This window comes from Patiria miniata, unplaced genomic scaffold (genome assembly GCF_015706575.1).
Source record: "Patiria miniata isolate m_02_andy unplaced genomic scaffold, ASM1570657v1 HiC_scaffold_3, whole genome shotgun sequence".
Classification (NCBI taxonomy): Eukaryota; Metazoa; Echinodermata; class Asteroidea; order Valvatida; family Asterinidae; genus Patiria; species Patiria miniata.
The window spans coordinates 14,337,440-14,351,779 of record NW_024037069.1 but is presented as its reverse complement, the minus strand read 5'-3'; the positions used below and the strand labels follow the sequence as shown (position 1 = coordinate 14,351,779).

At 40.6% G+C, this 14,340-nt stretch overlaps 1 protein-coding gene and 1 pseudogene across 1 annotated transcript; one reads left to right on the top strand and one right to left on the bottom strand.

Moving 5' to 3' along the window:
* Positions 1–458: 458 nt before the first annotated feature.
* LOC119736495 lies at positions 459–1,526 on the top strand (annotated as a pseudogene).
* A 2,730-nt stretch (positions 1,527–4,256) lies between these two features.
* Positions 4,257–12,053, bottom strand: LOC119736494 (contactin-6-like). The gene is made up of 10 exons (XM_038210511.1): positions 12,041–12,053; positions 11,019–11,321; positions 9,790–10,101; positions 9,130–9,235; positions 8,563–8,729; positions 7,718–7,855; positions 7,151–7,255; positions 6,146–6,246; positions 5,762–5,942; positions 4,257–4,698 (listed from the first exon to the last, which is right to left on the bottom strand). The coding sequence occupies exons 1-10, from the start codon at positions 12,051–12,053 to the stop codon at positions 4,601–4,603; spliced, it is 1,524 nt and encodes a 507-aa protein (XP_038066439.1). The 3' UTR covers positions 4,257–4,600.
* Between the last annotated feature and the right edge of the window lie 2,287 nt (positions 12,054–14,340).

Sequence of the window (14,340 nt, the reverse complement as noted above, 5' to 3'; positions counted from 1 at the left end):
CAGGATTTCAGTCAAACCAGTGAATTTGGCGGTTTTGAGACATCATCTTTCATTGGAAAAAAAACTTTTTTGTTTTCATTTTGCCGACGGGCACGGCTACGGCAACGCGCGCGCATACCAGAAACCGGAGATTTTTTTGGCCTTTAATGGGACACAAGGTGCTTCTACAAGCATTTGAGAATACATTGCATGGGCCCTTGAAGCAAACTACCATCTGAACTGGTGGTCATATAACGTCATCATGGTCTCCTTGCTAGTAATTTCACCAAAGTTAAATCGTTGTTTATTTATTAATTTTCCGAACATTCATTGTATGCATCTAAGCGTTTGTCCTGGATTTGTGATAGTAAAGATAAATTGTATGATAACTATAGTAATAAATTGTAAGTTGGAGCAATTCCTAATGTACTAGCTTGTGTAATGGAACTGTTCTTTGTTTGTGCCTCTTTGATTAATGTATGTGTCGCTTTCACAGTGCATGTGCCTCTTCAATTGACGTTCTCATCGGGCATTGGAAGTTACATCGGTTGTTATTTTCAGACCACTTTGGTAATATTTGGACGGGGCTCTCTGTGTGTCTCATAGCATTCATCGCAGTGGATCGTTACGAGTGCGTGTGCCGTCCGGCCTGGGAGTTGTTCAAGCCCTGCCGCGCTTAGGCAGCGATCGCGACAGCCCTCGTGCCGTGTATCGTTGCAGAAACTCCAAACATTATGAACACAATCTGTTTCTGTGGAATAACAGACCAGCCCACACTGATCATGCAAGTCATTGGATTTATCCTCGCGATCTTAACGATCGGAATCTGCTACAGTAGGATCTACGCGACCATCCGACGGCACGTCAAAGTTGGGATCCATTCTGCGGTACACGGACCGAGGACCTGTCCCGTCCGCGCTGGCAAAAAGACCGCAGTGAATCAGGAATTCCCTCTGGCCACCATGACCTACGGGAACAACAACTCCTTGAACCCACCAGGCGCTCCCAGTGGACATTCAGAGTGTTGCCCAGATCCTAATCCACGAAATCTGCAAAATGCGTCTCCAGAAATCATGACGAAGAACACCAAAGTGAGCCAGAATGCCGATGGCGAGACGGCGCGACCTTCCCCTCGAGATGTCGGTACACTGGTACCAGTAACCAGTGAACGTACAAAGTGACCACCGCTGTTCGCCGCCAAACACCGGTTGATAGGCCAGCAATTCTGCTACAGAGGAAGACCACGCGAATGCTGTTCCTTACCAGTATCGTGTTTGTTCTGACGTGGATACCATTGTGGATCTGCGAGGCACTGCGATTCTCCACTGACGCAGACGACAACATTTTCGTCGAAGTATGGCCATGTTGGGAAGGCGTGTTATCTTTATCAACAATGCAGTCAATCCCTTGATCTACAGTCTTGCGAATAAAAGATTCCGCGGAGAGTTTGTCATTGAGCTGCGAAAGCTATCTCCAATGAAACGTCGTTAAAGAATTTAAAAAGAATACGAAGCTGTTTGCATCCTTAACACTGTCGTTGCATGACAGTCCCCCTCCCCCCCAAAAAAAATCAACCAGCGGTTGTTAAAACCCTTGCCGTGTCACTATCTTGTTCATGAAAAAAAGATGGAAAAAATCTCAAGATTGCCATAAAAATGCACATTGAAGATGCTAGCAAATTTGACACGGGTTCCAGTACTAGGTTGGATTTTAGCAGTACAGCTGTTCTATAAAGCAACGATATACATGTAATACGGAAAGTAAAAAGGAAAAGAAAAAAAAAGTGTTTTGTGTTGTGCACTAGTTCGTGTGTGTATAGACAACAACTATCAAAACAAAACAAACAAACTTATTATTAACGATAAAAAAACTAAATAAGGTCAAAGAAAAGGTGACAACCATAATTATTTTTCAAACTTATTGAGCCATTATATTTCATTTCGCGCTAATTTGCACAATTAATTTCTACGTTTTAGAGGCCATTAAAATTAAAGGCTTGGCTTAGCCCAGGTTTTTCTTTCATTTTCATTTTTCTCATTGACAAAACTGGATCATGTAAACAATATTTTAATTACATGTGTTGTAGACAAACAGAACAGTCACCTATCAATGTTCCAGCCATTATTTCAAGCTTGGAATGAGGCACAAGATCAAACAAACCAGATGGTACAAGGAAAAGCTGGGCAACAGAAACGAAACAAACAAATTCCAATAAAAAAAATGAACAATTGAACAAACAGGCTGGTTATTGTGATGGCAAGCAGCCATCGTCTGGTCTATGCATGTTTGCTTGCCCATACAGCAAGAAGATAATATTAATTATTTTACGTCGTGTTCCATTCGTTCACCATTGAAAAGTTGACAATAATAGAGAGGTGTACATTATAGAGGAGGAATGGGTCCACCTTTAACCAAAACATTTTTTTTGAGAAATTAGTCATTATAAAACTACGAAATGAAATTACCTATAATATAATGGGGTTGATATTGTGTACTTTGACAAATTGGATCCAGAAATGCTAATTCTATCATTTGAAATCTCATGCCCGTTTTGCTGTTTCTTTTAACTAAGTACAGCATGTTCTTGCATAAAATTTAGTTAAATGCATATTCTACAAGCTTTCTCCTCGATTATAATGACTTTTTAATAATCACATGCATGCTGGTTGTCGGTATCTGTTGCTATTGATCCTTTAAATATTCTGTTTGACAATTCTTCTTTCGTGTCCGTCATCTATGTTTCAAATGTTCGGCCAGGCTCTTGCGCAGTGAACAGCCTTCTCGTTTGCCACCGCTAGATCTTCCAGGCAGCACTGTTCACCAAGAAGTGGGCATATTAGTAGGTGTGGCATGGATTGTGCAGATGTTCCACATTCATTCTGTTTAACAATTTACCTTGTGCATTACTGTTAGATCATGCACTCCATACAAAACCCATTTTCATTAAAGGGCTCGTACAATGTAATTTTCTTAAAGCAATTCTGGGAAATGCACCTTTGTGCCCCATTTAACCTAATTTTCAAATTTTTGTGTGCATTTTTAAGGGTATATTGGTGCCTCTTTGGTTTTATGCTAATGCAAATTTCCATATTCATGAGCAAAAATGTCATTTTTGGCAGAAACCTCAATGTTACAGCTATTTAACCAGCCAGTTGCCAGAATTTTGGGTATTTCGCTGTCTTACATTTTCTTTTCTTTGGTGATTCGTTGTTGTGTCAGTACATGGCAGTAAGCCAATGAGCAAACTTTTCTCACAAATATTTTCAATAAGCAATTTTTTGGGGGTTCACAATTCGAACAGAAAATCCCCTAACTGAACAGTGTCTTCCTGAAATGACATCACAGCAACAACGCTCTCAGTTGTATAGGGAACATTTTAAACGTTTAAAGAAGTGTACGTTTCAATAAAAAAGGATGTCAAACAGTTTTCATACATTTAAGAGGAGTACATGTATAATGTTGCACACACATGTAATAATTATGTTTTAAAAAAACTTCACGAACCCTTTAAAACAACGATAGTGTTCAGAAGGCTCTGGATCTGGAAGCTTATTCTTCCAGCACTTCTACGAAGCCCTGAAAAGGAAAGAAGTCTGCTGCCAACTGTAAACCTCGTCATCTGTTCATGCTGTGTCGAGTGAAAAGACATTTACCTCAAAACTAAAAAGAGGTCTTCGGTTACGCAAGATAAAACATTTTTTTCTGACGCCAAAATATAATACATCTCGGATACATACTTGCAGAATTCAATATGTGAATAAGTTGAGTATAATGTACCAAAGCATGATCAAAACTATTCAGTTACATTAGAAAGTCCGTTGATTCCAAACTATCAGATATACACGCCTGCATATATAGACGACTCCGAACACGTAATCGTTGGACACTCATGGGGCCCCCTCCAATGGAGAAGCCATTGTGCACGCTATTGTGCAAAGTAATCACCCCGTGACGGATTGTCTGAACAATAGCTAGCACAATGCTTTCGCCATTGAAGGGGGCTTTCCTGATAGAATTAATAGCGTGCCCGGATTGGCCTATACTTGGCTTACAAAAACAGTTAAACATTAAAACTGTGCAATACTGCTTCTTGGCCACTCCCGTTGATCAGATACTGAACGTGACAGATACCTGAGAAAAATAATGTTACATAATGCAAATGACAAACAATGGAAGTTTTTTACCGGATAAAATAAAAATGCTCATTGTTACAATAATTATGCAGTTTTTGCTACCTGGCGAAATTGCTTACTTTACTTGGCAAAGACTAATGTGGTGCTTGATAAACTGACAATAGACCTAAGACATTATAAAGTCATGCTTTGTGGGAAAACCTTAATACATACATACTGAATTATGATTATCTTTGCAAATTTACCAATTTTCTTGATTACGTCAATTAAAGTTAAGCTAATTGTGATATACTCAATGCAATCGACTAACATTTGATGACATCATACTCATCAATCAGGAGTTTATTTCTAAACACGCTTTTCGGGTTCGTGTTGGAGCGCAAGCGAAGGAGCATCCCTATTATTGAACAAACGACAGTTATGACCACAAATTCCAACTTATTTTTGATGTGAAGATCTTTGGTCTGACCATACTGGGCGGGACCATCTCAAAGCAGGTGAAAGGTAACGAGGAGGGTGAGATGCACAAGGAGAACAGATTGTGTGATGGTGGATGCCACGCCTCGAGGCAAATTCTGTCCTTGATCTACACAAAAGAAAAAAGAAACAAGTGTAGAGTACTTTAAAATAGAGTACATGTAATAACAAAAAGACGGATGTGCCTAAGCTCAAGAAAAAGGAAACACAACTTGGTTATAAGTATTAAAGGAAGCCCATATTTCCCTCAACACTCTCGTTATGACACAAAGTGAACCTGTTTATTGAAAAAGCATCTACCAGTAGTACAATTAAAGTGGTACCCTCGGGTATTATATCTCTTTTGTGATACATGTATCGGATACTGAAACAAATAAGGTGAAAGAAGTCTGTTCGTTGCCGGGAAACGAGATGTATCGATTATCAAAGATGATCATACAATTTGAAACGTTGATTTTCGACTCGTTCATTTCAATCCCAGCATATGCGCCGGCGAACTTAATTGTAACTACCCTCATTGATGTATGTATTGAAAACAATAATACGATCCTATCTTTTTTAAATTTTCTTCACCTATGAGTCAATTGCTTTTCAAAAGGGGGGGGGGGGGGCACATTCCTTGATCAGAACTAATGCGAGCGCGAAGCGCGATGTCCTAACGGCGTGGGATTCGGGGCCCGCGTAAGGGCCCCTAAAAGTTTTGGATTCTAGATGCTCTGTGGTGCGATCTGAGGCAATTTCTGACCACTTTAACCTATTGTTTGAGCAAAAGATTGTCATTTAAACATCATTTCGAATTTGGAGTAATTGAAACAGCTATTCTGAGCTATAGAATCATAATGTAGGCTACATTTTTTTCGGGGACGAAAAAGTGGGGGGGGGGGGGGAACAAACGATAGGATATCCCCCCCCCCCGCTTTTAAAAGTGGGGGGGGGGGGGGATTTGTCCCCCCCGTCCCCCACCGATTGGCGCCCATGTTGTTAGCATTGGACGTAATATACCATTATCATGTTGCAGCCATTTGATTTTCCCATTCAAATCAATATAACCAAAGCGAGGCTGGAAGGAAAAATAGTCTGGTTCCTTTTTGCACAAAAACATTTTCATTCAGTACTGTTATTGGATACAGGGAACTTGACTAAAATGGTGGAAGCATGATATAGGTCTATACCTGGCTTTGCAACTGTCAGCTCACGACTGGCCATCCCGTCGCCCTTTGAACTATAACCTTTGACCCTGACGTAGTAAGTCGTGTCCTTCTTCAGGTCGTTGATGGTGATGCGGTCAGTGTTTTTGTCCACTGTTTTGACTGGTGCATCGTTTTCTGATCCTCCCTCGGGCCAGTACAGAACCTGAAAAGGATATTTTGGCAAAAGATGTTTTTTACCGGATATAAACTCTCTATATTAAACAAAAGCCTAAAATATCAAGTAGAAATGTGGACAGTTAGACTTGCAAAGTATAGCAACCAATAAACAGCCAAATCAAGCAACTTGCAATTACAAACCACTACACACAGGATGCATATACATGTTATTCATAATCTAGACTATACCTTATATCCAATGACATCTGCAGAGGTGAGTAAACTCCATTGGACTTCCATATCGGTGCCTTCACGTGTACCAACTACATTAGATGGTGCCAGAAGTAGTGCTGTTCACAAAATACAGACAACACCGTACAACTTACTCGCACGGTTAAATAATAATATGATAATTGTAAAGGCGTTATGTTATGTTGTCAAATAAGAAGACTCCGTTGTTTAGCCTCTCGTAGGTTTGACGAATCATTTGTAATAAGGAAATTCATTTTTAGTGATTGCTGATGCCTTTTGGGGACAACATATGTATTAAGGGAAAGGGTATCTATACCAAATTGACGACACTTGACATAGGCGTAGCCAGAGGAGGGGGGGGGTGGATTTACTCCCCCCCCCCCGCCAATATTTTGTAAAGACTGCCTTTTCCCATTCAAATGCCTTTTTTTCAACGGGCTTAACCCCCCCCCCAAAAAAAAAATAATTTGTAAAGAGTGCCCTTTTTTACTAAGTGCCCTTTTTCTGAACAAGTGACCTTTTCAAAAAAGAAGTGGTGCCTTTTTTTGTGGCATCTGCCGTTTTGGGTGCCTTTTTCAGAATTTCGCACATGTATCGCCCTGAAAAGCACCATATATTGGCCCTTTGTGTGCATAATTGTCGGTTTTGAACAGTGCCCCCATAGACAGATGGTACCAGCCCCCCCCCCCCCTGCTATTTTTATTTTACGGAGGCCAAGTGTCCGGAGAAAAAAACCTGTCTACATTTTTTCAAATTTGTTTACCCCCCCCCAATAAAAATGACCGTGCTACGCCCCTGCTTGTGTGGGTTTTTTGTGAAGGGTTTTCTCCCAGGACAATTAGATGTCAGAGAATGATGAACATCATTCAAAAAGAAATAATGCCTCCCCAATTTAAAAAGTTGATATTTCAGTCGAAGGCATTCTGTTTGATTGTATGAGTTAAAACCTCTGCCGACCTAGACATAACTGATGCATTCTGTATTCAATAAAGGTCGCTTTACCTGCAGTCACGTTCAAGAAGGCGTTGGTGATAATCTCTCCGTGGGTGTTCGATGCCACGCATTGGTAAACCTTCAGATCCATCACCTGGACTGATGATCTGCCATCTGTAGAGAAGACAGTCATCATTATGGTAACCATTATGGTCGTGGTTCAGGTTTCGGATATACATCTGGACATGTCCATGATTATGGTTTTTAAGGTTAAATTAATACGACATAAATGCATCTCATGGTTTAAGAAATGTATAACTATTATTAAATGCAGATGATTTTTTATAATTGTTGTATGTATGGAAATGCCTCAATGCTGGTGCAGTTGCATTCATTAGATTATTCTTAGCCAAACTTCTTTCAAACGCAGCGAAACAAAAAGGTTTGGTTGATCGGGCCCACATAATAATCTTTTCCACTTCATTTCGCCCTTTTCAACTCTTTTTCTTCTACTGTAAATCTAAATTCATTAAAATGTGCTACAAAAGCCTATAACATTTTGTGTCCGCTTGCCCCTTGATTCCCCCAACTATAACTCTATCCGCTCTGCTGATTCTATGGGAGTTTGTACCTTACCATATTCTGGTATATGTTCACCGTTCTGCATCCATGTAAGGACCGGGGCCGGCTCGCCACCTGCCTCGCATGTCATGCTGGTGCTCTTGCCTTCGTAGATCGTGGTATCACTGGGCTCGATGATCCAAAATGGCGCGACTGAAAACCGAAAAGGAACGTAGACGAGCTGTTCATTGGCAGTGCTGCAATCATTGTGGTGTTAGATCTACACCATGTGGTATCCATACCATTGGCAGTGCTGCAATCATTGTGGTGTTAGATCTACACCATGTGGTATCCATACCATTGGCAGTGCTGCAATCATTGTGGTGTTAGATCTACACCATGTGGTATCCATACCATTGGCAGTGCTGCAATCATTGTGGTGTTAGATCTACACCATGCGGTATCCATACCATTGGCAGTGCTGCAATCATTGTGGTGTTAGATCTACACCATGCGGTATCCATACCATTGGCAGTGCTGCAATCATTGTGGTGTTTGATCTACACCATGCGGTATCCATACCATTGACAAACCCCAAGGTGTAATTACACTCCCTTTTCAACGATGCCTTTTCTTTAGTGTCCTTTGATAGTAACCTTCAAGAGAGATGCGTGACTGCATTGTGACCATTATGTTTCCAGAAATTTCGTTCTACGTTGGCCCAAATTTCCATTTTTAAAAGTTGATGCACGCTTGCGTTAATACATCACTGTCAGCGTCGCCTTCCTGCCTGCTTGAACGCATGCGCTTATGCGTTAATCTAAATTGGTAAGTCGCAGGCGCGGTCCCCCCCCCCCCCCCCCGTAAAACCGCCACTGGTAAGTCGAACATTTTGTGCCATCCTATTTCAAATACACTACCTTCAACGTGTAAGGATGTAGTTGCTGTATCCTGATCACGTGATGACGAGGCCGTGCACGTGTAGACATCCTCTTGTTCCTGCTGCACATTGCGCAGACTCAGAATGGGGCCAGTACCGCTAAAGGATTGGTCCTGTAGTCTGGTCCAAGTGACAGTTGGTATTGGGCTACAACCAAATGAAAGGATAGCCCGATGAATTGCAGTAAATGAGGGACATCTTAAACCGTTTGCGCCTCTTTGTAAAAATTGTAAAATAGTTCCGACATCTGCCATTGCGTTTCATTTTGTGTCTATAAAACCTATAGCCAATAAACGTGATCAGTCAAACTGTAATAGGTAAAGTGTTTATGATTATGCGATAAGTTGTTATATTTAAAAACTTTGATTTACCAAGGACTCTTCTTAATGTTAACGGTACACATTGATGCCTATTTCACTGAAAAACTATATGGGTTTATTTTAAAACTGCACAGTGTAATGTTATTGAACATCAGTATGCGGTATCGACACTGAAGCGACGGTAAGTCAAGTATCGATACCAGTTTTGTAGGGTGTAGCATTCATACTTTCCAGTTGCCAGACAGTGCATCTTCACGTCATCTCCACGCACTGCATTGACGACTTGGGAGGCCTCTAGGATCCTTGGTAGTTGCTCGGGGATTTCTCCTGATGCTGTACGTAGTAGTTGTAATAAGATTGCAATAATAAATCTGCTGATGTAAATATGTATTAATTTACACAACAGTAGATCTCTGTTCAGTGCTCTTTAGACGCCTGACCCATTCTGATTATAGACAGTAGGTCAGGGAACCAGATGTACGTACTTCCCGGATGTCCGTACTCATTTAAATTGTGTGCCAGACAGTTATAGTTTCAAGAATTATTCGAGGTCAATTGGTTTAACAGTACTAAAATCAAAGTGGCATGTTTCAAAATTTTGGCGTTTTTGTCTTTAATAAAGAAACGTTCCCTATAAAAACAAAGCGCCAGAATCGGTGAAGTACAAAGTTTGACCTCCTACAAAGTGCAAAGTTAATGCAAAGCAGTATTCCAAACTTCTTGTTTTGTACATGATTTCGTCTATTATTGAATTATGAATGATTGCAATTCAGAAAAAGCTCATGTTTTGTAATGTGTGAGTTCATCATTTTACATTGGTCAGGTGTAAATGAAGTATCATTCTCTCATTTGTGTATAGCTTCAAAAATCACACCGTACAACCTCACCACTTATGACGGAAACCGTCTGTATTGCAGAAAATGTTTTATACTCGGGTCTAGCTGATACGCTAGCAGTACACCTATAGGTGCCGTTGTTGCTCAACAAAGCTCGCAGGAAGACCAGGTTACCCTCGCCCCCTTGAACCAAGTTGCGATCGGTATTCCAGGAAGAGCCGTCAGCGAAGATTGGCTGGTCATCTCCATCGGTCCAGGAGATTATTGGCGTAGGATGACCCGAAGGCGCCTCGCAGGGCAGCACTAGCGAGCTGCCTTCATTGACTGTGTGGCTCTGGGCAACATCTTGGAAGATCCTTAAATCTGAAAGGATTGACGTTTTTAGAAGCCGTTTACATGATTGTAAACGATGATGCTCTTGCACATAATAGAGAGCAGTGAAGGTAAATCAAGTTCAGTATTGAGCTAAAAGATAGCAGAGGCCAAACGCATCCTTGAGCGGTGGGGAAGAGAAAAAGATACAGATCCCTTAGAGAAAAAGAAAGAGATAAAGAGAGAGTTAAGACACGAGAGGTACCAGTTTGGGATACCATTTTCGGTTCAAATATGGCAAAATATTCTATTATGGAATTCTGGGGTCGAAATCCAAATACAGGGTAAGTCAAAACAAACAAAATCCAAATGTTGGGACCATTGTTTTAGTGAAGTTCTTCATGTAGCACTTTCAAAATCTAGGATATGAAAGCCCAGTTCATAAGCTTTGTTTTAGTACAAGAGTTATTCAAACCACTTCCTATGTAATTTGTAAGTTACGGAATTTTAAACACAACCACAGTTTTAAAGTTTTGTCCACGGATCACAAAAAAAATGTAAGTGTTCTTTCAGAAAACCGAAAACAAATCACATGGGAATGTACAGTATGTGAACGCACACAAAACGCACACCTTTTTGTGGTCCTTGGAAAGAACTTAAACGGTGGTTGTGTTTAAAATTCCGTAACTTGAAAAATACATGAGTGATTTGAATGATTCTTGTACTAAATGACAGCTTGTGAATTGGGCTTTCATATCCTAGATTATAAAAGTGCTACATGCAGAAGTTCACTAAAACACTGGTCCTGACATTTGGGTTCCGTGGGTTTTTTTTACTCACCCTGTAGAGAAACTGGTGACAGTGCGCGATGGTGTCATTGTGCATACATTTTGCGATCGGAGATACATGTAGTTTCCGAACTCTCTCTTTATATGGCTCTGGAAAGAAAGTGTCATCTTGAAACTTACAACTGAACTGCACTTGAGCGGGGTTAGAGACTGCCGTGCCAAACTCATTGGAAGCCAAGCAAGTGTAGTTGCCGACATCTGTCTGAGTTGCCCTCGGTACCGTGAGTTCACCGGCGGTGACCGTGATATCGGGGCCGGGGGTTACTGTCTCACCGTTATGCTTCCATTGGTAACTAGATGGACGAAAAGTGAAAACTGCTTGACAAATATGTATCACAGCAATGGCAAAAACCCAATGTGAAGCTTCAATTGGCTGTTTCTGTCTTTCAACAATGCCATTTTCTTGGTAAAGTTCACTAAAATCTGAAAAATAAAGCTTATGGAAGATGTATTAGTTTAGAGTTGTTGTGATTTATTAATGTTATATTTTATCACGGTACTGAGCCCCTAACACTGTTTTGAACAAAGAATTGAATCATTGGCGAAAACAGTTCTCCCCACTTTTTGGCGAAACGAAATCACGAAAGAAATCCAGTATTAAAAAGGACCCATTCTCTATTCATTATTACAAAACAACGCAAGCCTAGTAGAGCTGGTCCCAGTGTGCACATAAGTATAGTCAATTTATTCGCAATGGGGATTTATACTGAATGTCTTTTCATGTGGCCTACACGGGGGCGGGGTGGATTTAGACTCTACATTGGCGTTACAATGTAATCCTATACGAGAGCACCGCCCAGGTCATAAGTTACAGTCACCAGTCAGTCGTTAAGTCCATGAGTCAGTGAGATAGGTACAAAGAGGGCACTAGACTGGCCCCCTGGGACCAGCCAAATCACAAGCATTACTGACCTTATTGGTTGGGTGCCATCCGCTTGGCAAGGAAGAGTGAACGTAGTAGACGCCTGTGAATAGTCACCGAAATAATAGATCGACTTGCTCGGCTGCTGAGTCAGTCTAGGTGGCGCTGTTGGAATAGAGGCAACATGAAATGTATAATTTTATTAAATTGAAAGCAGTTAGGTTTCCATACGTAGAGAAACACGTTTTGTGGTTTTAAGCAAGCTGATCCAATACCACACCCACCAGCTCCATCTCTAGTCTATGCAATAGACCCTGGCCCTGGTGAAACAGATTCGGCGATTAATTATGCAACTAGACTGCGAATGACCTCGAGAAACTGACCAATCAGCAGGCGCCTTTAATACGCGCGTAATTCGAGCTCCCCGCGTGCGTAAACATCACGCCCGCGATGAGTAGCTTTTTTGTACAGGTTGTTGTATTATAAAAAGGCGGCATCGAAATTGACCAATCACAGTCTTAGTCCTGATTTCGGAATGAAATGACGTCACGCATGCTTAAATATATCCGGTGTTATATCGGAGACTTGGCTCCGTGGATAATGGGTGATACTCAGACTACTCTATCTCTGACGGTTAAACCACACAGACCAAAAAGGTAATGACTTGTATTCATAACGGGTAACCTTAGATCCTGATCCGCAGACTGCAGTACTCCTCTTTAATATAAAGTGTTGTTAATCTGAGCGCACTTTCACTTCTTGACATACGAGAACAATCCACTGCTTGTCGTAATTTTCCCACGGTGCATATGACAGGGAAAAAATCAAACAACGTAAAAAAAGAATGTGTTTCAGTTCGCCTTTCCATTTCGCCAGTTATTTTATTTCTTTTCTCTTTGATGAATCTGGCAAAGGCGATTGATGTTTGATAACAAAACTTTGAATGATGAGTTGTTATTTCCTATAAGCCCGGGGTTGAGAGTTGTACTGAATAAATGACAATCCAGTGTCTTACATTGCGCCTGGCACAGACTTGGAGATCCTTGTAGAACAAGAAACACAATGAGACTTGTAGCAGTCGCTTGAAAGAAACAGCTTCCCTCCATTTCCCTTGATAATAAACCAAAAAGATCCAGGTAATGCTATAACTATGGCCTATGAGTCTACAAATAACCAGGGCTGTGTCCGCATTACGTGGCTATGGTTGTTAGTAACTCACCCATCTATGTGAGTTTCTTTAGTCGCTTAGTCGCAAATGTAACTGCAAGTCGAGTCGGAGGCCAAATAATGAGGACGTGGCCCTTGGATCCAGAACGTAGCCGAGATTGGAAGAAGGTTACTAACCATCTTTTTCTTTGCGTGACATATTATGAAAATGAAAGCAAACCCATACACTCATTTGCAAACAAACCATTGTTGATTCAGGAGGAACTGATCAAATAATCACTATTGAGGATGTAAAGGTAACAGTTTTACTTCCATTTTCATAATATAGGTCACGCACAAAAAAAGATGGTCAGTTATTTTGAGACTAAGAGTCAATTTTGTCCAACCTCGGTGTCGTTCTGGTTTCGTCTCAATGGCCACGTCTTCATTACTTGGGCTCCGACTCGACATGCAGTTATACAGGGTGAGGAAAAAAAAGGAATGAAGTTTTGCCTGTAACAATTTCAAAATCTTGAATATGAAAGCCCAATCAAAGAGCTTTCTTTTAGTACAAGAATCATTCAAATCACTTATGTACTTGAACACTAATTTTGAAAACAAACACCGTTTTTAAATTTCTGTCCATGCACGGATCACAAAAAATAAAGTGTTCTTTTAGCAAAACGAAAACAATTCACACGCATTCCTGTGAGAGTTGCTTTCGTTTTGCTGAAAGAACACTTACTTTTTTTGTGATCCGCGGACAGAACTTTAAAACAGTGTTGTGTTCACGGCAAAATTCCGTAACTTGAAAAGTACATGAGTGATTTGAATGATTTTTGTACTAAAATAAAGCCTGATGATGACTGGGCTTTCAAATCCAAGATTTTGAAAGTGCTACGGGCAAAACTTCATTCAACAATTGGTCCTGCTATTTGGGTTTCGGTTGTTTTTGACATAGGACTTGGAAATGAAGCAGGATAATAATATCAAGTTGTTTGTCCTCTAGGATCTTTTTCCACTTGTACATTCTCACCCCATTGTCGATGATTGTGCACATCAAGGAATTAAGATTTCCAGGCAAAGTTTACAAGATATGTATGCTCAGAATGTAACATGGACAGAAAGTTGTTAATATTGATGGAAATATATAATTACAATAAATGTATTTTATGAAATATTGTCCCTTTTCATTCTTATCCCTACGTCATTGTTACCTATAGAAACCCAAGATTATCTTATTTTAGATGTACATAACCTTGTGCCACACGGGCGATTTATAAGTGCAATGTATATTTGAGATGTCACAGGGTATTATCTGCATATCATGAACAGAAACTGGGCACACAATGTCTGTCCACGTACAATACATATGTGTCTTAAAGACCAAGAAAATCGTCTCTATTTCGGCTGTTAGCAATCCTAAATGGGTTA

Coding starts and splice junctions, on each gene's coding strand:
- LOC119736494 (XM_038210511.1), bottom strand. Junction 9,236..9,789: donor GACGGTTTCCGTCATAAGTG/GTGAGGTTGTAC, acceptor TACTACGTACAG/CATCAGGAGAAATCCCCGAG. Junction 4,699..5,761: donor GCTGACAGTTGCAAAGCCAG/GTATAGACCTAT, acceptor TCTTTTGTGTAG/ATCAAGGACAGAATTTGCCT.